This window comes from Eleginops maclovinus, chromosome 17, assembly GCF_036324505.1.
Source record: "Eleginops maclovinus isolate JMC-PN-2008 ecotype Puerto Natales chromosome 17, JC_Emac_rtc_rv5, whole genome shotgun sequence".
NCBI lineage: Eukaryota > Metazoa > Chordata > Actinopteri > Perciformes > Eleginopidae > Eleginops > Eleginops maclovinus.
The window spans coordinates 16,157,553-16,181,840 of NC_086365.1; the positions used below are offsets into that span (position 1 = coordinate 16,157,553).

The window sequence follows — 24,288 nt, forward strand, 5'->3', positions numbered from 1 at the left end:
TTACCAGAGAGTTACCAGAGAGTTACCAGAGGTTTACTCGTACATTTCTTGGAAATAAGTCATAAAACATTGAATATTTTGAGTTATTTTAAAGTAGTTGTGTTGCATTGGGGACAAGAAATAGCTCAGTGAAGTTCAAATCTGTGTTAATGTGCATTATTCCTTTTAACCTCATGTGAGAAGGGAGACCCTAATTGACAATTTAAGCTATTTAAAAGAAAGTCAATTAAGAGGATGTCAATGTTGCTGCAGAATAGGAACCAGGGTTACAAATATAAGAGAATATATAGGATAGTGAATTTAGGGCCACATGAAGGAGGAGTTAGAATGATGAGAAATGAGCGATCATTTTGAAGAACTAGTAGGAAATGAAATTTGGAAAATAAATCTGAAGTTTGAAAAGAAAATCGAAAGGAAAAATAACTGGGAGACAAAAAGTGAACATTTTCAAAATAGGATGATAAGGGCCACATGAGGAAGGAGTTGGAATAATGGAAAATGTACACGGTAATCCGGCTAGTAATCCCAGAGGTTTAGGATCGTAACAGTAACCTGACTTCTTTGTGTGGCTGCAAGGGAATCCTGATTAGGGGATCCCTGCTCTGTGTACTCCCCTGCTGTCCGAACCTCCAGAGCAATGTTCTACTTCCTTTCAATAATGAAAAAGCTTTAATGCACAAAGGGGATGGTAATGTTTAGATGTTGGTCAGTCCGCTCTCCCATTAGGGCTAACTAGTGATTAGCATGGATAAGTATTAGCTTTGTTGGAACAAGTAGTAGCAGTCACATTAAAGTTGGTGTTGTTTATACGAGTCTGATATTTCATTACTCATGAAGGCAAACAACCAGTTAGATGGCTCACTGTTCCAGATATATTTCACAACAAACCACATCTGGCAGACGCTTTCTATTATTTACCTTTAGCTAAAAAACGGAGAAGAAGAACGAGCAGATTGTCAAGTGGGATTCAAACCAGAGACCTCCAGAACTGTGTGTGTGTGTGTGTGTGTGTGTGTGTGTGTGTGTGTGACACCTCTCAGTGATGAATGACTCCAGTGTTTACCCAACAGCATCATGGGAAATCACACAGCGTGGATACACACTGAGAGTTTGCACTGTGTGTGTCCGTGTGTGATTAATGGCACTGGGTATGGAAGTGACAGAGAGGAATGAGCTAAACAGATGATAGAGAGCGAGGAAGAGGAGCACTTTGTTGTTTTATGAATGGAAAGGAGACGGAGTCGCTCCGCCAGTTTAGCCCAAAACCAAATTGAATCTGTCGTTTTGTCTCGGGGAAAATGCCGAGTTCATAACTGAGACAAAGACCTGCATATACAGGTGGAGAGAGAGAGAGGAAGATAACAAGAGAACGGGAGGACATTAGAGGATGACAACTGGGATTATTGAGTATGGAAAGACCACAGAGTCATCTACAACACCCACGCTAACACTAAAGGGAAGGGTCTGTTTGATGCCATCTTTGCACTTCTACAACAATAAATAATAGATTTCATTTATTAAGCTGCCTTTCAACGGACCCAAGGCAGCTTTACATGAGGTGAGGACAGACAAGACACTGTATGTCAAATAATAAAGCAAAGTGAATAAATGGCAGTGAGAGGGGAAGCAGGGGGGATGTGAGGGGTTAGGGGTCAAAGGCCACGGTGAACAGGTGAGTGTTAGCGATGACTTGAAACCTTAAGGATTGATAATTAAAATTAAAGGTTCACAGTTGTATTTCAAAGGTAGGAATCCACTCCATTTGACTTTTCCCTTATTTGAGGACTGATTGAGACAGACTGGATCACACACACACACACACACACGGTATATACCATTTTAATATCCTTCAATCAGAAAACACAGGAAACCACAGCAGTGCAAACAGGAAGTAGAATTAAACTGGTCTCTGCAACTTCCTGTTCCCGTCACATTTTGGTCCTCATCATCTCGCCCAACATCTTCAAACCACATTTGTTTATATCATATTCTTTAACAGTGTTTATTGTACATGTGTGCTTTATGTCTGTAAACCCTTTGAGTTCCCTGAGGAATAAAAAGGCTTAAAATGCACAAAATACTTAGCATAATAATCAAAATACTAATCAGCTTTTTCACATCAACAATCACCCTTCCGACCGTCATCGTTAGATCCCCAATCGTCCTGATCGAAATCACAATCAGTTTAATTATCATCAGCAGTCATTACCGCCAGCACTGCATCTTCATCTTCATCACACACACACACACACCACTGGACACACAGTGTATAGAAGCAGGCAGGCCCATTAATTCATATATGGCTCAATTATTAACACCAAAGCCGGTCTAAGAGACGAGGAATCACTTCAAAAGTCGGTTCAACGGGACGGAGGTTCAACGCACGATACCTTTCATTCATTTCAATTCCTTTTCCTCAAAAAACTCTGCGAAGATGTGTCAGGACTTTGGGAGTTGGACCCCGAAAGGTCGCATTTTTTTGCTCATTGCTTCCAAGAATCCACAGTTCAAGTCCAACGTTAGAATCCTCAAATGTAAAAGGTAAGGAAGGTATCCAAACTCTGGAAAATCCATCGTTTTCACACTGCAGAATCCATAGTACTGTACCATCCGTCAAACTTTGCATTGCACCTTTAGCACTCCACGTCAACGTTATCCCGTCCAATTGTGGAGTTATCAGTCATGAAGTCCGTAAAACCTTTAAGAAACTTTAAGAGTTGTTGCGCCATCTATCGCACCGACTCGCCAAAGAAGCCGTAGTATTCTTCCTATCGTAGTATTGTCCGTTGAAGTCTCCGTCAGAGCGAGAACTCAAAGCATCGAAAGGTTCGTCAGGCTTTGCATTTCAAACATCAATCCCTCAATAAGACAAAATCCATTGCTCTTCAGAATCCGTTCGGTCACACAAGTCGTAAAGTCCACTGAGGATCGGCTTGAATCTGTCATGTAAAACATCACATCATCTGCATAACAAGACACTCAACTCAAACCAGATCTCAACTGTCTGGTCCTCCCCCCACTTTAACCCTCCTCCACTAATGTCTTTGTCCGTCTGGAGACAACAAAAAGAAAGGCTTGATTGAAAGCTAACCGTTGACTGGTTAGGACTTGAGTTTGTGCTTTGTCCCAGTATGGTTTTGTGCTTAGTGGAACCACAGAGATCTGCTGAGCTTCTATCTGGTCAGCTCCAAAAGTTGCAGTCAGTTTTAAAAACCCCCGACATCCCTCGGTTGTCCACAGTCGGATCCTCTGCTTTTTTAAAAATCCAATTAGTCTCTCTTAAGAGTTCCTGTCAGGTTTTACACTAAATAATGAACACGTTCTTTGGCTGACAGGTTTGGGCAAACTTTTTAAACTTCCCTCATTGGGTTTTACTGCCTTCAACTTACTTCCATTTGTCTGAATTGCAAATGTAAAATATCTACTTGCCATGAAATCGGGACTTTAGTGTCCAAAATGTTACAGAATTCAGGGCTTTGAATTTCAGCAGCAGTGGACAACAAATGTACAACTTCAAAGGAAAAGCCATTTCTGACACAAAGCAGAAAATAAACTGGAAACCAAAACATCTGTCCGTTTTTTGACCGTAAAAGTTTCTTAGACAAAATGTCTAATTATTGTCAGGTTCATTTTTCATTTGGCTGTTTACCCTTGATAACTAATTGTCAATTTAAGCTTTTTTTTAATTGCACACCATCACCGCTGCAGCGCTCTCTGTGAGCTTCTATATTCAAAGTACATTTTATAAAGCAGGGTGAAAACAAAGCTAACCAAACCTGCTGATATTTTTCAAACTGTTGGGAGTTTTTGATGCTGAAAAAACCCAAATCTGCTCTTTAAATTAAAGCAGTCTGCAGGGGAGTTAATGAGCCTAAATGAGTCCACTGAGTGCTGTGATCAGAGGACACAGAGTCCATGTTGCGCTAATTAGATCTTTGTTCAGTGATCGACATGCAGCTGACGGCTGCTTAATCTGCCTTTTAATGTCAGTCCGTTTAACGCGGCTCACACAGGAAGGTCGGATTCCTACCGTTCGGGTCTCTGGTTGGTGATGAATCTGGATTAGAGCCAAATTTAGCAGAATTAAACACAAGCCTCATCTTAAGTGAGCCAATCAAAATGCACTAAACGGATATGATCGAGATGAGCTCGTTACTTAAAGAAAATAGCGTTGTCCCGCGTGCATTTGGGTGGATTTCAGGACAATATCAACATCGGTTTCAGCTGAAGGAACATCATTTCATACTTCTAACCTTCATGTATGTCAAAATGAATTGGTTTTTAAGTCAATCGGCAACAGTACCAACCATTGTGATCAACTACTGGTATCCAGTTTGGCCAGTTTTCTCATCATATCTGTTATGAATTGGCGATTTAGGGGTTGGAAGTCAAAATGTGTTAAGTGTGGGTCTTTACAACAGGTTGTTATTTCAGTCTAGGCTACTATACAATGTTTGATTTGTAATATTAGAAGTTTGTTAAACTGTAAATTCAGGACTTATAGTCGTTAGTCTGACAGCAGATTCCTCTCTCTGTGTTCCACTTAAGTCTCGGGGGGTTTGAAGGCTTATTGCCAGCTAGCAATAACTGAACCAGTGATTGCTAACTAGCTAGCAGCTTTTGAAAAATCAAATCATCCATCAGAAATAAAACGTTTTTCTTTAAAACAAATCCAGCTGGACAGCCAGTCAAGTCGACGTCTCTCTTCGTCCAGTATTTCTATCTGACTGCGTCTGTAAGCTAGCAGTGCGCTAACAGTGAGTTAGCAGTCGCTTCACTCTAGCTAGCCGGTGAAGCGTTAGCCGAGGGAAGAGTTCGGAGGTTTGCGAAGCCACTGGAAGAAATTCCGCCGGTGGAGGCGGTGCCAGCGGACGTTTCCCTCCACGATCTCCAGGGCCCGCGGCATCGCAGGCCCCGCCCCCAGGTTATTGGCCTGGATGAACTCCTTTAACTGAGGAGAGAGCGGACAAGGAAACGAGAGGAGAGGTCGAGAGGGGAATAATGGAGGGAAGGAAGGAAAAGGAGATGACAGAAAGTTATTAGAATACCAGTAGTGCCGCTACCAAGAGGCTCACAAAGTCACTACAACCTGCAATATGAAAGTGTTTGAGTCAACCGACAACAAACTGATGAATTAGGAATTAAAAGTCTGCATTTCTGTCTCTAAAAAATGTAGCTCTATCCTCGAGGTCGCCCAAAGACCTTCAAAATTCACAAAAACAAACTGGGAAGAATTTAAACTATGAGCGGTTCATTTTGTGACGCAATCATTGACTTTAAGAGTCTATGACACGGTGGTTTGAAGGTACAGATGTTAGCTTCAGCTTTAATGAATTTACTTTTAAAATCTGGTTCAATCGGTGGGTAAAAACAGCAGATATGGTCCCATGTTTTTAGCTTCACAACTGGCCTGTTCTTCATGGCATTGGCCATCAAAGCTAATGGGTGTTAAGCCTTTAAACCCATTACCATCGATGGGCAAAGACCAATCCCTTTTTCTTTGCTATACTTTGGGTTGTATATTAAATCTTATTCTAGCTCTAAAACTAATAGTTTCTTGATGTTTGATTCACTTTTTTAAATGGCAATCAAACAGAATAACTCCAGTAGGAAAATGGCGAGCTATTAAAGCCAAGCTGTCCTTTAAAGGGGAGGTTTAACTCTAAAGAGGAACTTTGATTTAAAGGTTTATAATGAGAGGCGGAAAGAAAGTCGACGTATCAAAGCGAAACTTGTTTAAAGGACGCTAATTGAAGGGAAAGTTTTAGGTATCAGAGCGATGGGATTTTGTCGTAGGAGGAACTTTGAGCTGTTTAAGGAAGAGAATTAATGTGAAGTTAAAGGAGTGAAGAGGAAACTTTCCCAGAGTTTGACAGATTCACTGGAGCGCAGGAGGAAATCCATCCCTTATATACTCACTTTAAACACGGTTCATATCGTTAGCGCTGTACTGCTCTGCTCTTCATCAGTGCCACTCCTTTATCCATTCCTTCCTCCTGCCATCTTCTCCTGGATAATACAATTTCAGTTCCTCCTCTCTCTCCCTCTCAGTGACTCAACCATTTGTCAAATTTGTTTTGCAGCAGATCTTTACCTTTCATATTTCAGGAGAAGTGAAGTAAAGAAAAAGATACACCATTCATTTCATCTCGGGCAGTTTTTGTATTCAGGGATCACAATCTAATTGATGCTGATTCTGTTCAGGACACACACCCACACACAAAAGCACAACACACAATCAAAATCAAGGCCCACGCTGAGGCTGCTTGTTGTTACCATACCAACAGGAGAGCTACAAATCACAAAATGGTTTTCAATACAAAAAAGAAATGAAATAAAGCTCTCTACAGCTTCTCAACCCTTTGTGTTCATCGGGAACGCTTCCCTGTATTCGTGGTACTACTCTTTCCATTTGATTGAAGTGTCTTGGGAGACGCAAGACACCACTTCGTCACAGATACTGTATGTGGCATGGATGTTATATATGAACTGCTTCATTCTCTTCTCTTCAGATTTGGACTTTTCTGATCATTTGTTTCTGTCTTTCTCTAAAAGCCACCGTGCTGAGGGCCAGTAGGCTCCGTATTTACAGACCATCTATTGATACGGACTTGTTGTTCACCTCCCCTCCCTCCATTGCTCAGTATTCTCCGTTCTCCGAATCACTCCAGGACACTGTGTTCTTGGCGACCTTGAATGCAGCAGAAATGTTTTTTGTTGCCTTGACACAATCCTTTCTTTGAGAAGGCTTGCTTCTTTCAGCAGTAAGACATTCTAACACCGTCTAAAGCCACATTCAATCAGTGAGTTTCATAACAGGTTGACTCAAAATCAATCTGGCAACATCTCAAAGACGATTATAGCAATGGGGAGGATCCTGAGGGTCTGAACACTCATGCCAATGTGCTATTTTTTGCTTTATATTGAGTGTAGTTTGATGAGGACAATACATGTGATTGCACTCTGAAGGACATTTCCATGTTATCTCTGACAAGAAGGGTTAGGGTTAGGGTTGTTTGACGGTTCGGTTTTTCTATTTGTCGGCAGGATTACGGAAGAACACCTGGTTTGATTTTCATTAAACTTGGTGGAAGGGTGAAGCATAAGAAAAGGCAAACTGATTAAATTCTGGAGCAGATCTGAAACACAATGCTGGAAACTTTCGTAAACATTGCGAGAAAGAGCATCCGGATTTGGTCAAGGTCTGTGTCTCTAAATTAAACCTCATTTATGTTAAATTGAGACTGAGTGGTGCAAATTGGTCGAATCCAAGGGGAAATCAGACCTCAATATGATGTGTGTGTGTGTGTGTGTGTGTGTGTGTGTGGATTTACCTCATTGAATTCTTTCTCCGTGTTCAGGAACTCTGTGACTCCGCCGATGAGCTTCGAGTTCATGAACAACGCTTCACCATAGCTGAACAGAGACACCCAGAAAAGACAGTTGATACTCACAAAGTCTTACAAGTACTTTGATTCTCTATGGTACAAATATGTTAGGGATCCACCCACCGTGCGTTGAGGATGTCCCACTTTTCCCTGAAATACTTCCAGGCGAGGTTTCGACCCTGCGGGTTTCTGCCCACGTGGATGATGACGTCGATCACGTCCTGCTCCGGGACCAGGTCAGAGCTCAGAGAGAGGTTCAGTAACCTGGAAAGATAAACAGACACAAACAAGCTCAATGAGAAGGGCTCTAAAATCCCTCAGAGGCTGCCATTCATACTGCTCAGGGAAGCCTGCATCCACACATCCTCAAGCCGCTGGCCATCAGGAGCAACTCAGGGTTAAGTATCTCGCCCAGGTTGACTTCAGGGGCTCTGATCGAACCCTCGAAATCTACTTCCAATCGTTTAGATCAGTTGTACACCTTCGTCTCGGTGCCTTTTAATACATTTCATAGCTCTAGGAGTTAAGTGTACCTTAAAAAATGGCCTCCCAACCTAATGGTATTTTTTTTATGGGGCCAGTGGCAACGGAGGAAACAGAAACCTCTTTCTGATTCGACACGGAGCGACCCAGGTGGAAATTGACATTTTGTAGTTTGTGTTTTGTTGTTGCCTGAGGGTGTAACCCAAAATCACTGCTCTGAGACGGAGACACAACACACACCTGAGCTACTCCCAGTGTGTGTGTGAGGGATTGAGGGGATTTACAGAAACCTGTCTGAACAGGCAGTACTGCCTCTCTGATTGCAGAACACTTTACCTTGTGGTTCTCCCTGGTTTTAAAGGCTTAAATCTTGGTTTGATTGCAATTTATTGCCATTGTTGCCAACCTTATACCCATTATGTTCAATATAACGCCATTACTAACGATTATTTATCAAAATGTTCATTATAAAAGCAACAATGGTTGGTTTAGCTCTAAAATATCAAGGTACATGACATTCCTTGTATCACCCACCCCATAAAATACCTAACTAATAACAGTTTTACTTGTTTCCTGGATTTTTGCCAATTTAGAGTCAAATTCTGACAGATTTATGAATAAGATCTGATACTAGATGAGTATGTTATGGGTATAAAGCCGAGATCTGGCACTCTGGGCTCGATTGGCAAACCTGTCCCAGATGCAGGGCTTATCTTAAGTATTTCAAAGTGTTAATTTTAGCCTCCTGCTGGTAATTCATCCAGAACACCAGTTTGGTGGACGTGTGAAAACCTGAATCCAAGTTTCTAAAGTGTTTGTCTTTAAAGATGTGAGACTGAGCCGGACACAGTGATGTTCTCTCAGGCAGGAGTGTGTTCAGTTCACCTTCCTTTACCTTCTGTTTCCATTTGTCTGTCATCACTCTGTGTGTGTGTGTGTGTGTGTGTGTGTGTGTGTGTGTGTGTGTGTGTGTGTGTGTGTGTGTGTGTGTGTGTGTGTGTGTGTGTGTGTGTGTGTGTGTGTGTGGTTGTTTTGTAGCTGCTGTCTTTTCATTAAACCACCAAATCAATTTTCTGTCTCTCTTCCCACAATCCCTCGGTGCTGAAACCATTTCCTGTGTGACCAATCAGTGTGTTTCTCTTCTGTGTGTGTGTGTGTGTGTGTGTGTGTGTGTGCAATAGCTGCTATCTGAACATGCAGTGCTACCTCTCTGATTGCAACAGTTTACCTTGACTGAAAATCCATACCTGACACACACACATCGATCCGTCTCACTATACAGTTTGTAAGGCATCGTTGCTATTTCTTTTAAAAGTTAGCTCCAGATAAAAACATGGCTGTCAAACACACAAAGATAATAACAAAAAGCAGTTTAAAGTATGAGTATACTGTCGTTTATAGCCCAACATTAGCAGCCTTTAGCTTAGCGGTGGTGACCTGAAGTCATGTGACCGTGCTGTAGTTCCTTTATAGCCCAACGTTAGCCTCCTTTAGCTTAGCGGTGGTGATGTGAAGTCATGTGACCGTGCTGTAGTTCCTTTATAGCCCAACGTTAGCCGCCTTTAGCTTAGCGGTGGTGATGTGAAGTCATGTGACCGTGCTGTAGTTCCTTTATAGCCCAACATTAGCCGCCTTTAGCTTAGCGGTGGTGATGTGAAGTCATGTGACCGTGCTGTAGTTCCTTTATAGCCCAACATTAGCCGCCTTTAGCTTAGCGGTGGTGATGTGAAGTCATGTGACCGCGCTGTAGTTCCTTTATAGCCCAACGTTAGCCGCCTTTAGCTTAGCGGTGGTGATGTGAAGTCATGTGACCGTGCTGTAGTTCCTTTATAGCCCAACGTTAGCCGCCTTTAGCTTAGCGGTGGTGATGTGAAGTCATGTGACCGTGCTGTAGTTCCTTTATAGCCCAACATTAGCCTCTTTTAGCTTAGCGGTGGAGAAGTGAAGTCATGTGACCGTGCTGTAGTTCCTTTATAGCCCAACATTAGTCGCCTTTAGCTTAGCGGTGGTGACGTGAAGTCATGTGACCCTGATGGACTTAATTATTGGTACCTGTTGAGCAGGAAGGTGTTGTCGGAGCAGGTCAGAGCCTCCAGGAGGATCTTCTTCTCTGAAACGGCGCTGGTCGAGTGGAACTTCATCCAGATAAACTCCCAGACGTCCTCGTCCATCAGGCTGACCCCGGTGCAGTACACAATGTCCCTGATGTTCGGAGGAATCCTGCAAAGATACACAACAAGGACACAATTAACAAAAAATCCGCCCAATAAATGAACTACACATCCCATTTAAGAGAAGCAATGAGTGTCTGATGATGTTTCTGAGACAGGAAGTGAGAGTTAGGGTGGACCAGAAAAGGTAATGAAGTAAAAACCCAGATAAGACACGTCCTCAGGATTAAGCAGGACTCTCACTGGATGCTAAATTAGTCATTCTGATTCCATTAGGGAGCTTCATTAAAACTCCCCTCACTTCACCTCTGGGTTACTGAGAAAAAGACACAACTGAAGACACTCTTAGACCCACTGGGACTCCAATACATCCCAGTGGCACCAACTGACATGTGGACGTATGGGCTTGGCAGAATATGTGCATTATATCAACATCGTGATGTGAATTCTGGATATGGTTATACCTTTAGTATTGTTTCTTGGTTTTAAAGGCTATATATTACTCTATAATGATATATCTTTCTTGGTGAAATTGCAGTTTTTCTATTTGCTTTTACCCACTTCGTCAATATATCAAAATGACTGATCAAAGTTCTCATTTAGAAGGCAACCAAAATGTTGTATACCGTCTGCTTCCTTGACATTTGCCAATTTAAAGTCAAACTGCGACAAATGTGTATTTCTGGATATTTGGCCAAGATTTTGGCCCTTAACTTCAGGGTCGACTGGTCCTAGATTTGGGGGATTAGATTAAGGTAGTAAATTGGAGGGACAAAGAGCAGATCTGATCCTTTCGATTATGACACATATTTCTTACTTGAACAGAAACTAGAAATAGATATTTTTCTTATAAATCAATAATAAAATCAGGTGTATTTTACACTGATGACTTTAGTTACTGCAGGTAAGTATTGCACACACACACAAACAATGCCCCAGCTGGTTACTGGCCTGAATCATCAGTAAAAAAAAGAGGTGAACATACATGATCCTCACACTATAATATCCCTATAATGTCATTGTGTGTGTGTGTGTGTGTGTGTGTGTGTGTGTGTGTGTGTGTGTGTGTATGTGTGTGTGTACGTGTTTGTGTGTGTGTGTGTGTATGTGTTGTGTGTGTGTGTATGTGTGTGTGTGTACGTGTTTGTTGTGTGTGTGTGTGTGTATGTGTGTGTGTGTACGTGTTTGTGTGTGTGTGTGTGTGTGTGTGTATGTGTTTGTGTGTGTGTGTGTGTGTGTACTTGACCTAAATTGTCAGTAAAGCACAGCTAAAAACTTTCATCACAATACAGTGAGCTCAGCTGGCAGCAACAAATGATAACCTGAACACTGTGTGTGTGTGTGTGTGTGTGTGTGTGTGTGTGTGTGTGTGTGTGTGTGTGTGTGTGTGTGTGTAAGCAAAGTGTGTGTGTAGAAGCAGAGTGAGTGTGTGTGTATTCTGAGTGACTGCAGAGTGAGTGATGCAGGGACAATTACATCATTCACCAGCCTGGGAAATCATTTTAGAGATGCTCCACTTAAGAGCAAGCTTCAACACACACACACACACACACACACACACACACACACACACACACACACACACACACACACACACACACACACACACACACACACACACACACACACACACACACACACACACACACACACACACACACACACACACACACACACACACAGTGGTGTTAAAGTCCTTCTTGGACGACATCTGCCGAACACTTAAGTGTGTGTGTTATGAATATGTGTGTGTTTAATGAGATAACACCACCTATAAACTTCTCCCAAGTGTCAAATATTAAGTACTACCAACACTAGTAATACCCCTAGTACTGTTACTACCCCTAGTACTGTTACTACCCCTAGTGCTGTTACTACCCCTAGTACTGTTACTACCCCTAGTACTGTTAATACCCCTAGTACTGTTACTACCCCTAGTACTGTTAATACCCCTAGTACTGTTAATACCCCTAGTACTGTTACTACCCCTAGTACTGTTAATACCCCTAGTACTGTTACTACCCCTAGTACTGTTACTACCCCTAGTACTGTTACTACCCCTAGTACTGTTAATACCCCTAGTACTGTTAATACCCCTAGTACTGTTAATACCCCTAGTACTGTTAATACCCCTAGTACTGTTACTACCCCTAGTACTGTTAATACCCCTAGTACTGTTACTACCCCTAGTACTGTTACTACCCCTAGTACTGTTACTACCCCTAGTACTGTTACTACCCCTAGTACTGTTAATACCCCTAGTACTGTTACTACCCCTAGTACTGTTACTACCCCTAGTACTGTTAATACCCCTAGTACTGTTACTACCCCTAGTGCTGTTACTACCCCTAGTGCTGTTACTACCCCTAGTACTGTTACTACCCCTAGTGCTGTTACTACGCCTAGTACTGTTACTACCCTAGTGCTGTTACTACCCCTAGTGCTGTTACTACCCCTAGTACTGTTACTACCCCTAGTACTGTTACTACCCCTAGTACTGTTACTACCCCTAGTGCTGTTACTACCCCTAGTGCTGTTACTACCCCTAGTACTGTTACTACCCCTAGTACTGTTACTACCCCTAGTACTGCTTGTATTCCTATCTTATAACCAATGCTATTTCTATTTAAAATACCATTTAAAGACTTTTTTTTACCCTGAAGAGAAACAAAGAATCTCCAGATGGCTTTGTTCCCATTAACTAACACTGTGAGTGTGTGTGTGTGTGTGTGTGTGTGTGTGTGTGTGTGTGTGTGTGTGTGTGTGTGTGTGTGTGTGTGTGTGTGTGTGTGTGTGTGTGTGAGTGTGTGTGTGCGTGTGTGTGTGTGTGTGTGTGTGTGTGTGTGAGTGTGTTTGTGTCTGTTTAACAGTCTGTGAAGTGTTTTATGTCCTACAGCTCTATCTTTCTCCTGAAATATCTCTGCCTCCCACTCCATTTTTCATCTGCATCAAACTCCCGCCCTGACAGAACGCACCACCATCTGTCTGAGCGATAAAACACTGGAGTACGACAGAGGGGCGTAAAGATAAAGCTAAAATTAGACTTTTTTAAATACTATATATATACAAAATAATTTCAGAAGGAATAGAATTGTGAACAAGTGAATGTAAAAGAGGAATAAAATACAAACTGATTTAATTAATAATTCAATATTAATAATAGATGTAAATGAAATGGGTAAATCTGAATCACTAAAAATAAATACAAACATAAAGTTAAAATGTTTTAAAATATAAATTACTAATAAATAAATAGTTACATTTATCAATCATTTATTCAATATTTATAAAGTTTCATTTATTGATTATATTATTTGCAATATACCTGAATTTAAAAGTGGTGGTAGAGAGCAGAAAGTGCTGAATGAATATTAAATACATCACATTAGTAGATGTGTTTAATAAACCTGGAGCACAAAGCTCAGACACAAGTGAAACAGGAAGTTGAACGGGTCTATTGTCTCCGCTGAACCCCCCACCAGGTTAATCTCTGAATGGCTGCAGCCGCTGAGATAGTTTAAAACCCCTCTCTCTTTATTCTCCATGTGTTCGGCTCACTAAAAGCCCAGTGATTCATATTCCTCTGGGATGTTAAATATTATCCGAGTTCTGCAGTCATTACTCTCTTTGTTCCGTATGGAAATTTACCCGGAGTGATATTCCTGCAGGTGCGACGCAGGGCGGCGTTTCACTCCTTCATATCACGGGGTTACCTCTCCGATACACAGGTCTTATTCTGATGTTTGGGGTTTCCCTTCTCCTGTAGCGTGGGTTTTAGTGCATGTAAATGGTGTGCAAAGGCTAAAATCCCAAAGTTCCTGAACACGGGGACATCACTTTATGAACACTCGCGCTCCTATTGGTTAGCTCTCCAACACATTGTACCTGATTGGCATTAGGGGGCGGGACATCTCTAAGCAGGTTGACCTATCACAACAGAGACGTCCAGCTAACCAATCAGAGCAGACGGGGCTCTGGTTTCAGACAGAGGGTGAAAATAGTTTCTTAAACTTATTTTATTTAGATTAGAATTTATACATTTTATTTGATCTTCTTATTGCATATTTTCCTCTAATTATAAATGCTTTCAATATATATTTTACTTTATTTTGACCAAACAGAGACACAGAATGATCAACAATAGATGAAAAATGACCAGAAAGAGACAAAAACCTTTGGAAAAAACACAAAACAACAAAGAAAGACACAAAAATACCAGAGAAAAAAAGGCTTATTATATCTTTTTGTTTATTGTATTTAATTCTAACAAGTAGGTGTTGGCTACTTCTACTTTAACAACATCTGGAAACTTCTTCCAATAATACTACTAAAAAAAATCCTCGTCCATATATGATGAAAAATGTCCGAAAAGAGCGTTGAATATTAAAGGAAATCTCCCGGAGTAATGATCTTCATGAATGTAGATTCATCTGCCGCTGAAACTGGAGCGTTTCCAAATTGCTGCTCAAATTTTAAAGACCACACTTGTGTTTAAGTGAGGAGGGAAATCGCTGCCATATGGTCGTCAAAGCACGAGCATAAAGGAGGGAAATATTTAGAGTGAACATTAAAGTAAGAATCTGAATACTGAATTCATCCCCAGTGGAAATTAGAATAAAACCATTAAATATAAATGTTTTGTTTGAAGTAAAGATGTTAAAAATATAGTAGAAATATGAGAACAAAATTAAAAACATACAATAAAATAAGAAGTTATGTTAAAATGTGAAACAAAATATAATAAAGAGTAAAATAATTATGTAAACATATAAAGTTAGAAAAAGTCCAATAAATAATAAAATAAAATAGAATAAAAAATATAAACATAAAGTTAAGTAAACTTATCCAATTAAAGATAAAATACAAATACATATATTATATTAAAATAAGAATTTAAGAAAGAAATTGCAATAAATAAGTCAAAAAGAAATATTAATTAAAAGCTAAAATCAAACTAAACAGAAAAAATACCTTTAAAAACGTAAAATTGTGCAATATATTAATAATTCAATAACTATAATAAAGATATAAAGGTGGGAATAAAGTGTGAAATTAAGTAAAATGAAACAAAGTATATTATAAAAGTATTATATAATAATCTTAAAAATGAATGAACATGAATCTGGGCTCCTTCTCAGAGACTCAGTGTTTCTGGCGTCTGAAGCGTTTCTGTTTAATTTAGAGATTTCTAATTCCTCACCCAGCTCCCGCTGCCCTGAACACAGCAGCAGCATCTGTCTCTGTTTAATCTGCGCTCTGAAATCTAATCCTGCTCATCTCGTTAGAGACCCGTCGGGAGAGAGGAGGAAAATAACACACATTTATTAAAGAGGAAACGGGCTCCTCCTCGTCTCGTTTACTCGCTCAGGTTAATTAAAAGTGGGTCCCATGGGAACACCGGGACAAAAACATGCTTCTGCACTCAGATTTAAAAACATAAGGAATAAAATATTTAACTTAGAACAACTTTTTGTACAAAATAACTTCAATTATTCAACTCACAGGGGAGGAATACAGGTTTGGAGATGCAGCTTTCAGAATACTCTCAACTAGTTCAGTCTTAACTCATTGAAGTCGGTCTTGATTATTCAAAGGTGTCCTATTCTGCTTTGGGGGGGGGGGGGGTGTTCTGTGCATGTAAATGGTCTGCAGAGGCTAGAATCTCAAAGTTGAAGCACATGGTGACATCACTATGGAACGGGACAATTCTAAGCCGTTGACAAATCACAACAGAGCCGGCCAGCTTAACCAATCAGAGCAGACTGCGCTCTGGTTTCAGACAGAGGGTGAAAAAGGTTTCTTAAACTTATTTTATTTAGAATTTATTTATTTAATTTGATCTTTTATTTCATATTTTTACCTAAAATCTAAATGCGTTTATTATATATATTTTATATTGTCCAAAAAAAGACACAAAACTTTGAAAAAGACATAGGATGACGTGTGGTGTGTGTGTGTGTGTGTGTGTGTGTGTGTGTGTGTGTGTGTGTGTGTGTGTGTGTGTGTGTGTGTGTGTGTGTGTGTGTGTGTTACCTGTTCTTGTTGCTGGAGATCCAGTCGGAGATGTAAGCGACGGCCTGACGGTGGCACTGTTTGTTCCCGAAGCTACATGCTAACATGATTAGCTCCCTCTGTAGCTCCCTGTGGAGGAAAAGGAGGAACTATATGAAGCAAATAACGCTTGGAGCAAAAGCCAACACCTGATTTAAATACATAAATACGAGCTTTAACGTCAACATGAGCTGGAATTTATTCTGTGGAGTAGATATGTGTGAGGGAGACCATATTTAATTGAATGAATATGAGCTGGAACACGTCGGGCTGCCGTGATGGATGATTGAAGGTCTCTTTAAATGCACACAGGTTGGATATAGATCTCTGTGCACCAACGTGAACTCAGAGAGGGGGTGTGTTTCGAGACGCCCACATAATTAGTGCACCTGAGACCCGCCGCCCTGCAGTGGTGGCCGTGTGATTAAAGTGCAATTAGAGCCATAGGAGAGTGTGTGTGTGTGTGTGTGTGTGTGTGTGTGTGTGTGTGTGTGTGTGTGTGTGGCGTACTCAGTCTGGTAGGACGCCTGCAGAACGTTGCCTTCGCTGCCGGGAACGTTAGTCGGCCAACCCATGCGATGATACCGTGACGCAACCTGCTTCAACACGTAGTCCTGTCACCCCCACACACACAACACACACACACACACACACAGCATTAAGGGTTAATTAACACACAAGCAGGCAGTTAATTGGCCTGTTGCCATGGTAATTGATTGACGGGGTGTTTACGCTGAACAGGCTGTATTCGTCGGTGCGGTCCAGCAGTTTGTCCAGCTGGTAGAGCGCCCGGCTGGCGGCGTGCCACGGCAGGAAGGACGGCTCCTCTGGTAAGTAACCAATCAGCTGCATGGGAACGCCCTGAGGTAGGTACCCCGCCCTGAGAGAGAGAGAGAGAGAGAGAGAGAGAGAGCATATCAATATGTAAACACTTTAATTAGTTCGTAAAGAAAACGTGTGACATGTTTCAGAATGGAAATGCAAAAATGAGCTCGAAAAAACCCTTGTTATTTACGTAAAAAGTAAACTCTGAATAAAGAAAACACGTCTGTTCAAACGCATGCACGTTGATTCCGTTTAAAGGAAACGCAGCGATGCAAAGACATGTTGATTCCTGTAAAAACAAAACAGCTTATTTCAATAACAGGTTGTTTTCTTGTCAATAAAACATGCTTATTTAAAAACAAAGAAAACTTCTACAAACAATCTGAACTGAAAGGTGACGTGTGCAGACCTGGAACATTTCCTGTTCACATGTTTGAGTTTCTTCAGAATCAGAAAACCGTTACTCCTCCCACAGGGTTGGGATGTGAATTGGAATTCTGACTTCTCACAACTAATATCTTGACCTAATGAAAATAAATAAAACACATCTCTAATTCTACATGGGTGTTATTGTGCAACAGGGATGTTATAGTCTGAGGTGTGTGTGTGTGTGTGGGGGGGGGTCTGTGGTGGTCCTACAGATTCCCGTCTTGTATATACTATAGATGGTACAGAGTGATGGGAAACAGAACAGGGACTATGTGCTGTTTCCCATCAATGACGAGCAGACTTTCAGGGCCTGTTCACAGATGGAGGAATAAAGAAAGTAGAAACACCTTTTCAGAGAGAGAGCTGACCTTGCTGGATGTGAAGCGGAAAGTAAAACACTGACGGACTCGTGCACACACCAGCGAGCTGCTGCCACTATCTCAGCCCTCTCTCCGCCTCCGTGTTGAGTCCCGTAAACAGGACGTTTTTTCTCCTCTGAAAACTGGATGGATTATGGTAATGTTTCCGGGGGCCAGGTGCATGATGGGAATGGAGATGAGTGTGTGGAGGCTGGATTATGGAAATGTGACGGCGTGGAGTTTAGGAGTCTTATCTCCCGCAGATTAACTCGCTCTCTCTCAACCTGTGAATTAAAATCACAGTTTTTTCCCGGGAAGAATATCGCGACGTAACCTCCTGCTCCGCGGCCGCCGCTCACTTTGATTGACAGCTCTCCCATAAAGGTCACTTCCTGTTGGGGTGAAATAATAAAAACCCTCTGCCGTCGCTTTCTTATCACTCCCTCTTCCAATAATCAGAATAAAAAACAATAAAACCAAAACCGCCGCTCTGAGTCATCCCTCCACTTCCTGCCTCCTTAATATTCATGAGCTGTGGGAGGGGCTGAAGGTCGCCATGGCGAACGTTAATGAATGCACTAGGTGGCATTTAGAGGCCGAGTTTGTCTTATTGATACTGTAGTTTATTCACACACACACACACACACACACACACACACACACACACACACACACGTCCCCCACACACACACACACACACACACACACACACACACACACACACACACACACACACACACACACACACACACACACACACACACACACACACACACACACCCACAGACCCACACACACACACACACACACACACGGGTTAAAGATCGTATGAACATCAGGATCAGGCGCAAAATTGAATTCATAAACCGTAATGCTCCCCTCTGAGTCCTAGACTCCAAAGTCTTAAAAGTTACAGTGCAGAACGAAATAAGGGTCAAAAAAGGTTCTTTAATTCAGTAAATTAGATTTTATATATATTTATATAATATCTTCAATTTCAATTATTTACAACCAATTAACTACAAGAAACTAACCCATTAAACTGTGAGTAAGTTAGCTCTGTTCATAGAGAAGCAGAGAAGTAAGAAGATCATAGATTTTCAGTTTTCCCTCATTTACAGTGTGTGTGTGTGTGTGTGTGTGTGTGTGTGTGTGTATGTGTGTGTGTGTGTGTGTGTGTGTGTGTCTCTTTCCCAGCACTCTCGTCTTAACAAGCTCATTAACTCGTTAACATCGTTAAAGGCCAGTTAATTGTTTGTCCATTAGCCATTAGCAAGGCTCAATGGAGAGCTAACGAGGGACTGCGGACACACACACACACACACACACACACACACACACACACACACACACACACACACACACACACACACACACACACACAGAAAGAAAGAAAGAGATCTATCACTGTTTAAGCGCACACTCAGAAAGACAGCCATTTAATACTGCTTAACCAGCTTCACACACACACACACACACACACACACACACACACACACACACACACACACACACACACACACACACACACACACACACACACACACACACACACACACACACACACACACACACACACACACACACACACACACACACACACACACACACACACACACACACACTCAAACGGCCAGCAGAAGCGACTCAGCGTTGTGAATATAAGGTCTGAGGAACATCCCTTAATCGCTGCAATCAGTTCAACAAAAGGCAAACTTCAAAATGTCTTAGAGTTGAGGATTATCTGCCCGTTAAATGTCTATCATCAGTTGTCATCAGGCGCAAAGATTTGAGATACAATGGCCTTATTGTACTCTTCCTCCAAACTGGCCATCAGTAGGTCGTCATCATCCGTTGAAGAGCTGAGAGAAAGAAGGGGAGCTCAAACTGGTTAAAGGCATCTTCTAGTGGTTGTATGAATTATGACGTGAGCAAAAGAGGAAGTCAGAGCGCCGAGAAATGGACAGGATTTATCGAACAACCAAACTAACTCCTGATTGGTGGAAGAGAACAGTAGCTCCAGAGCCCAGCCAATCCCATCTCTGCATAAAGAGGAGGAAGGAACGATTATGGATAATAGACACGTTTCAGAATGCTGATTGTTTTTCCTGCAGCTTGACTTTTCCCCTCTCATTCAGCTTTTATTTACCGGTAATAAGAATTCTGACCTTAATTTACGGATTCCAACTTTTTTTTCTTGAATTTTGCCTTTCTTAGAATTCAGATTTTTTTTTCTAGGAATTCTGATATTTTTTACTCAGAATTTGGACTTTTTTCTGGGGATTATGACTTTAACCTCGAAAGTCCGATTTCTTCTCAGAATTCCGACTATATTCTTGGAATTCCGACTTTACCCTCCAAACACTTTGACCGTTTTCTCAGAATTCCCACATTAATCACAGCACTAATAAACAGATGCAGTCATATGGAGACGGTGTGTGACTTCTAATCAGTCAAATAAAACTCAAAGAAAGGTCAATGCTTGTCATGTGGGTGACCTTACCCTTATAAAGTCTCTGATCTACTCAAAGGACCACAAAAACCCCCCAGGGATGACCTCAGAAGCACATCTCATCTCCAGTGTGCTGTAGTTTCTCCCCACACTGACAGATGTGGCTGAGGTAAGAGCTTCTTCTGCTGTCAGTGTGAATATTAATCTGTAGATCTGTACAGATGGAAACCTCCCGCCGAGCTCCACACACACAAACACACACTCTGGAAAACAGAGAATGCCATGGCAGTCGTGTCTAGCTGTTGCTCATTCAACATGACAGAGCACAGATGGCAGAGCGGGGGAGATACGGGGGGAGGAAGCAGAGACGGGGGAGGATTGAGTTATGGGGTTGGTGTCAGAGTAGATTTTGGTTACAGGGCTCAGAGAGCTTCGGGCTGAGAACATCAGGATGAGCAACGACACTCTCCTCCACCTCTTCCTTCTCTCGCTCTCTAATTCATCCCGGAGTTTCTGCCTGCTTCTGAATTTCTTTTTTCCTAAAGTACTCTGAAGGCATCGGTCACCTCGCAGAGCCAGATGTGATCCTAACACTTCAGGTACCAACCAGAGTCACTGAAACATATCTTTACAGCACCCTGCGCTGCACTAAAACACACACTCTTGCTTTCTGCACACACACAATGCACGGGTTGCACGGACACTGATGATTGCCTGCTTCTCATGGATACCGACACTTTGATTTGCATGAAGGAAAGTTCCATTGAGTGGGTTTCATTGTGTCTCGCTTTTCCTTCATAATGCATGTTTAAGGAGGACTCGAGTAACTGCACAACCAGAAGAGTGGGTCTAACTAAACCAAATATCCCTCCCTAAATCTTCACTGACAAAATCTTGCAGAACTTCTAAGATTAGGCAAAGCAGATGGATTAGAAAACAATGGCGTTTGAAAGAACTTTATCAGGACTTCTGCATAACTTAGACGTCTGAACGGCTGAAACGCATCTGAAGATGATCTGCAGAGTTTCATGGTTATTTATTTTCTGCTTCTGAGCAATACTGACAATAAACATCAGCAAATAAAGTTTCATTATCTCCCTTTTGTTCCCTAAATCTCTGACTTTCCATCTTTCTTCGTCTATTTCTTTTCCTTGTTGACACAGACAGTCTGTTTTCTACCAACTAGCTGGCAGAAATTACGTCTGACCATCAATAAATGCTTCAAGAAAGGACCATCCGCCGTCCTGATGTTACTACTAGTTCTATTATAGGTTGTAGTTGTTCGACCCTGCAAACCTGCACAGAAACTAAAGGCAAACAGGTCCACTTACAGGTCTGTACCCTAACCCCTTCTCAAAATGTCCAGAAATCTACCCGAGTGGATCAAAGAGGAGTGGACATTGTTCCCTCTTTCTTAAAATGTTTCTGAGAAGGTTTTTCTGTCTACATTCCTGCTCTTCAGAGGAAAAACCATTTAGATGTGGGCCTTTATCTGTTTACTGTTGAAAAAGGCTGATGCAAGTAACATTTGAAAGTCCTAAAGAGGTTCTCAGTCCTAGAAACCACTGCAGGAATCATTGGAGGAAAGTTTTAGAAAAACAACTTAGAAAAATATCATCAAAACAGACTTTGAGACTCAAACTCAAATGTGTTCAGTAGGATCGTCACAGTCCATGTCCCCTGTGGTGTTATTCTTCTGCTTCCATAACTGTACACCAAAGACGGTTTCTGAATGAATAGTCATGATGTACCACCTTGGCCGTGCAATGACAGATTTGCCCTCATCCGTTGGTAGGAAACGAGAAAAGAGATGCAAAGGCGAACTCTGTGCTGCGAGGCTACCGTGTTAATCCTCGAGTTGCACTTATCTGTGGATGGAGGACGACTCACCCCCAGCCAAAGCTCCATCCCAAAGCCTTGTGTGTGTGTGTGTGTGTGTGTGTGTGTGTGTGTGTGTGTGTGTGTGTGTGTGTGTAAACAGTGTGCATGAGCATCCATAGGTCTTAGCTTAACTCACATACAGGATATAAAGCTCTGTATGTGCAGCTGACTCTGAGAAACTTCACGCACAGCAAACACCTCTCCGATTCTGCGGCTAGAATCATCTTCAAGACACTCGCACTGGTTTCATTTCATTTAGCTGACACTTCTATCCAAACGACTAACATTAAGTGCAACAACCATGAAAATACAAACTCAGAACAACAAGGAACATGCAGATATATTCTCTTCGAATAACAAAAACCATTAAAGGAGGCAAACTTTAAAATGCACCGTGCTGATGAGATCCAGCTCTCTTTATTCATTACTGGGGTAAAGTCTGGGGTAAAAGGGCATATGTCCTCTCCTGATATCAATAACAGGGAGCTTGTTCCACCACGTTGTAGTCAGGATAGCAAACAGCTGTGTTTAGGGTTAGGGTTAGTGATGTAGGAAGGACTGGATCACTTCACACCACGGTAGGCTGGTACCAGTGTCCTAAATTGTTAAACCATACACTCCACAGCATGTGAACTTTGCTGTGCATCAGCCAATTTGCTCACTACTCCCTCACTCTGAGTGGGACCCAGGTAGCCCATCAATAAAACCTGTTTGCTATCCTGGCTCCAAAATTGTGGAACGAGCTCCCAGTTGATTTCAGGACTGCAGAAAGTATTCTGTATGGACTGCATTTTGCCCATACAGAACATATTCTCAGTGCTTTACGTAGCCCTTAGACAAGGATTGGTTTATTTGAAGCCAATGCATCAGCACTTACAATGGCTTGGCTTAATAAAAGGTAATGCACCTGCAGGATTCTTGCTGCGTTTGTATCCTCATGGTTGAACCTATTTTAAGTCCCTTTGGATCAAATCATCAGCAGAAAAGTGAAAAATGTAAAGCTGGTGTAACTGATGATCACAACACTGAAATATATCGGTTCACTTCAAATATTCAGACATATTCAGCCAGTTCTGCTACAAAAAAGACCCTCCTTATTGCAAAACAAACACAAACAGACAGAAGTAAAGGATCAGCATGGCCGTATTATCCCTCTTTGTGTCCAGATGTCCTACAGGCTGAGTGATAGATGAGCTCTGCAGACAGAGAGGACTGGAAACAGAGATCATTTGTCCACCACTTTCTGCCTGTCTGTTCCCCCGAGTGTCAGTCCATGAAGAGGGGATTGTAAACCAGACTGAAACAATATTTTTCTCAGGTTAAAGGATGACTCACCTCGCCAGGTTGAAGGCATCATCAATAAGTCCGGCCCTGTTTCCAACGGATATGATCTGAAAGAAAGACAGAGAGGGAAATAACACACAGAAAGAGAAGCAATACCATCACGTTTGGGTCAGTATTGGGAGTCAAGTGGTTTATTTAGCATGTAGCTGTGTACTAAGCAGGTGCAGCCAGGAAATCATTAAAGAAAATACAACACCCCCATCATCCCTTATGTCCTTTACAGTTCAAATCCAATCCCAACGTGATCTGACGTGAAAGACGTTGAGGTAAACCAGACATACTTGAGGGTTGTTGTGCAGCTGTTGAATCAGCAGTTTCCAGTTAGCGAGGTCGTAGTTCACACGGAAGTACCCGGTTTGGTTGATGTTTCCCAGTAACCAGGTGCTGTCGTCCATCTGACCAATCCTGTGGGTTTCTGAGACAACCAATACACACACTGGATTAGTAGAATTTCGACTGTGAGAGTCAAACAGCAGTGGGTTGGTAAAAGGTTATGCGGTATGCAGACGACACCCCGCTGTTCGGTAGAGTTCCTTGCAGTATTTTAAAGGTTGCACGAGTTTTTTTCATACATTTTTTAAATGTTACGTATATATTTAGTTACCAGATAACAAGTGGAGACTGTGGACGTAATACTGGGCTTTCTCGTTATAGCTTTTACATTATTTTTCCCTAAATGTGGTTTTTAGTTAAGAGTTAAAGGTAATAAAACCAAAATGTAAGGATAATGTGTTATATTGTAAACCTTTGCAAAATCAGAGACTGAATTACATTTATTCTGCAAAACATGAAGGAGAATCTGCTTTATTTCTCAAAAACAGACTGGAATTGAATTCACCAAAGAGAAAATGATTGAGTTGTATTTCCAAGAGATAAAGAGCTAAAACAGAACCACTGTGGTAGAG

General features: G+C 41.6%; 1 protein-coding gene across 1 annotated transcript in view; it reads right to left on the bottom strand.

Annotated features, from left to right (window-relative positions):
- Nucleotides 1-1,833: 1,833 nt before the first annotated feature.
- LOC134879017 (thyrotropin-releasing hormone-degrading ectoenzyme-like) overlaps nucleotides 1,834-24,288 on the bottom strand; it is a 120,646-nt gene continuing 98,191 nt past the window's right edge. Inside the window, exons 13-21 of the mRNA XM_063905234.1 lie at nucleotides 23,665-23,798; nucleotides 23,375-23,430; nucleotides 16,826-16,973; nucleotides 16,604-16,707; nucleotides 16,076-16,183; nucleotides 9,924-10,091; nucleotides 7,512-7,652; nucleotides 7,335-7,416; nucleotides 1,834-4,951 (exon numbers count right to left, since the gene is read on the bottom strand). Of these exons, the coding sequence (XP_063761304.1) occupies nucleotides 4,799-4,951; nucleotides 7,335-7,416; nucleotides 7,512-7,652; nucleotides 9,924-10,091; nucleotides 16,076-16,183; nucleotides 16,604-16,707; nucleotides 16,826-16,973; nucleotides 23,375-23,430; nucleotides 23,665-23,798 (1,094 nt within the window). The 3' untranslated portion in view covers nucleotides 1,834-4,798. The remainder of the gene's footprint in view (nucleotides 4,952-7,334; nucleotides 7,417-7,511; nucleotides 7,653-9,923; nucleotides 10,092-16,075; nucleotides 16,184-16,603; nucleotides 16,708-16,825; nucleotides 16,974-23,374; nucleotides 23,431-23,664; nucleotides 23,799-24,288) is intronic.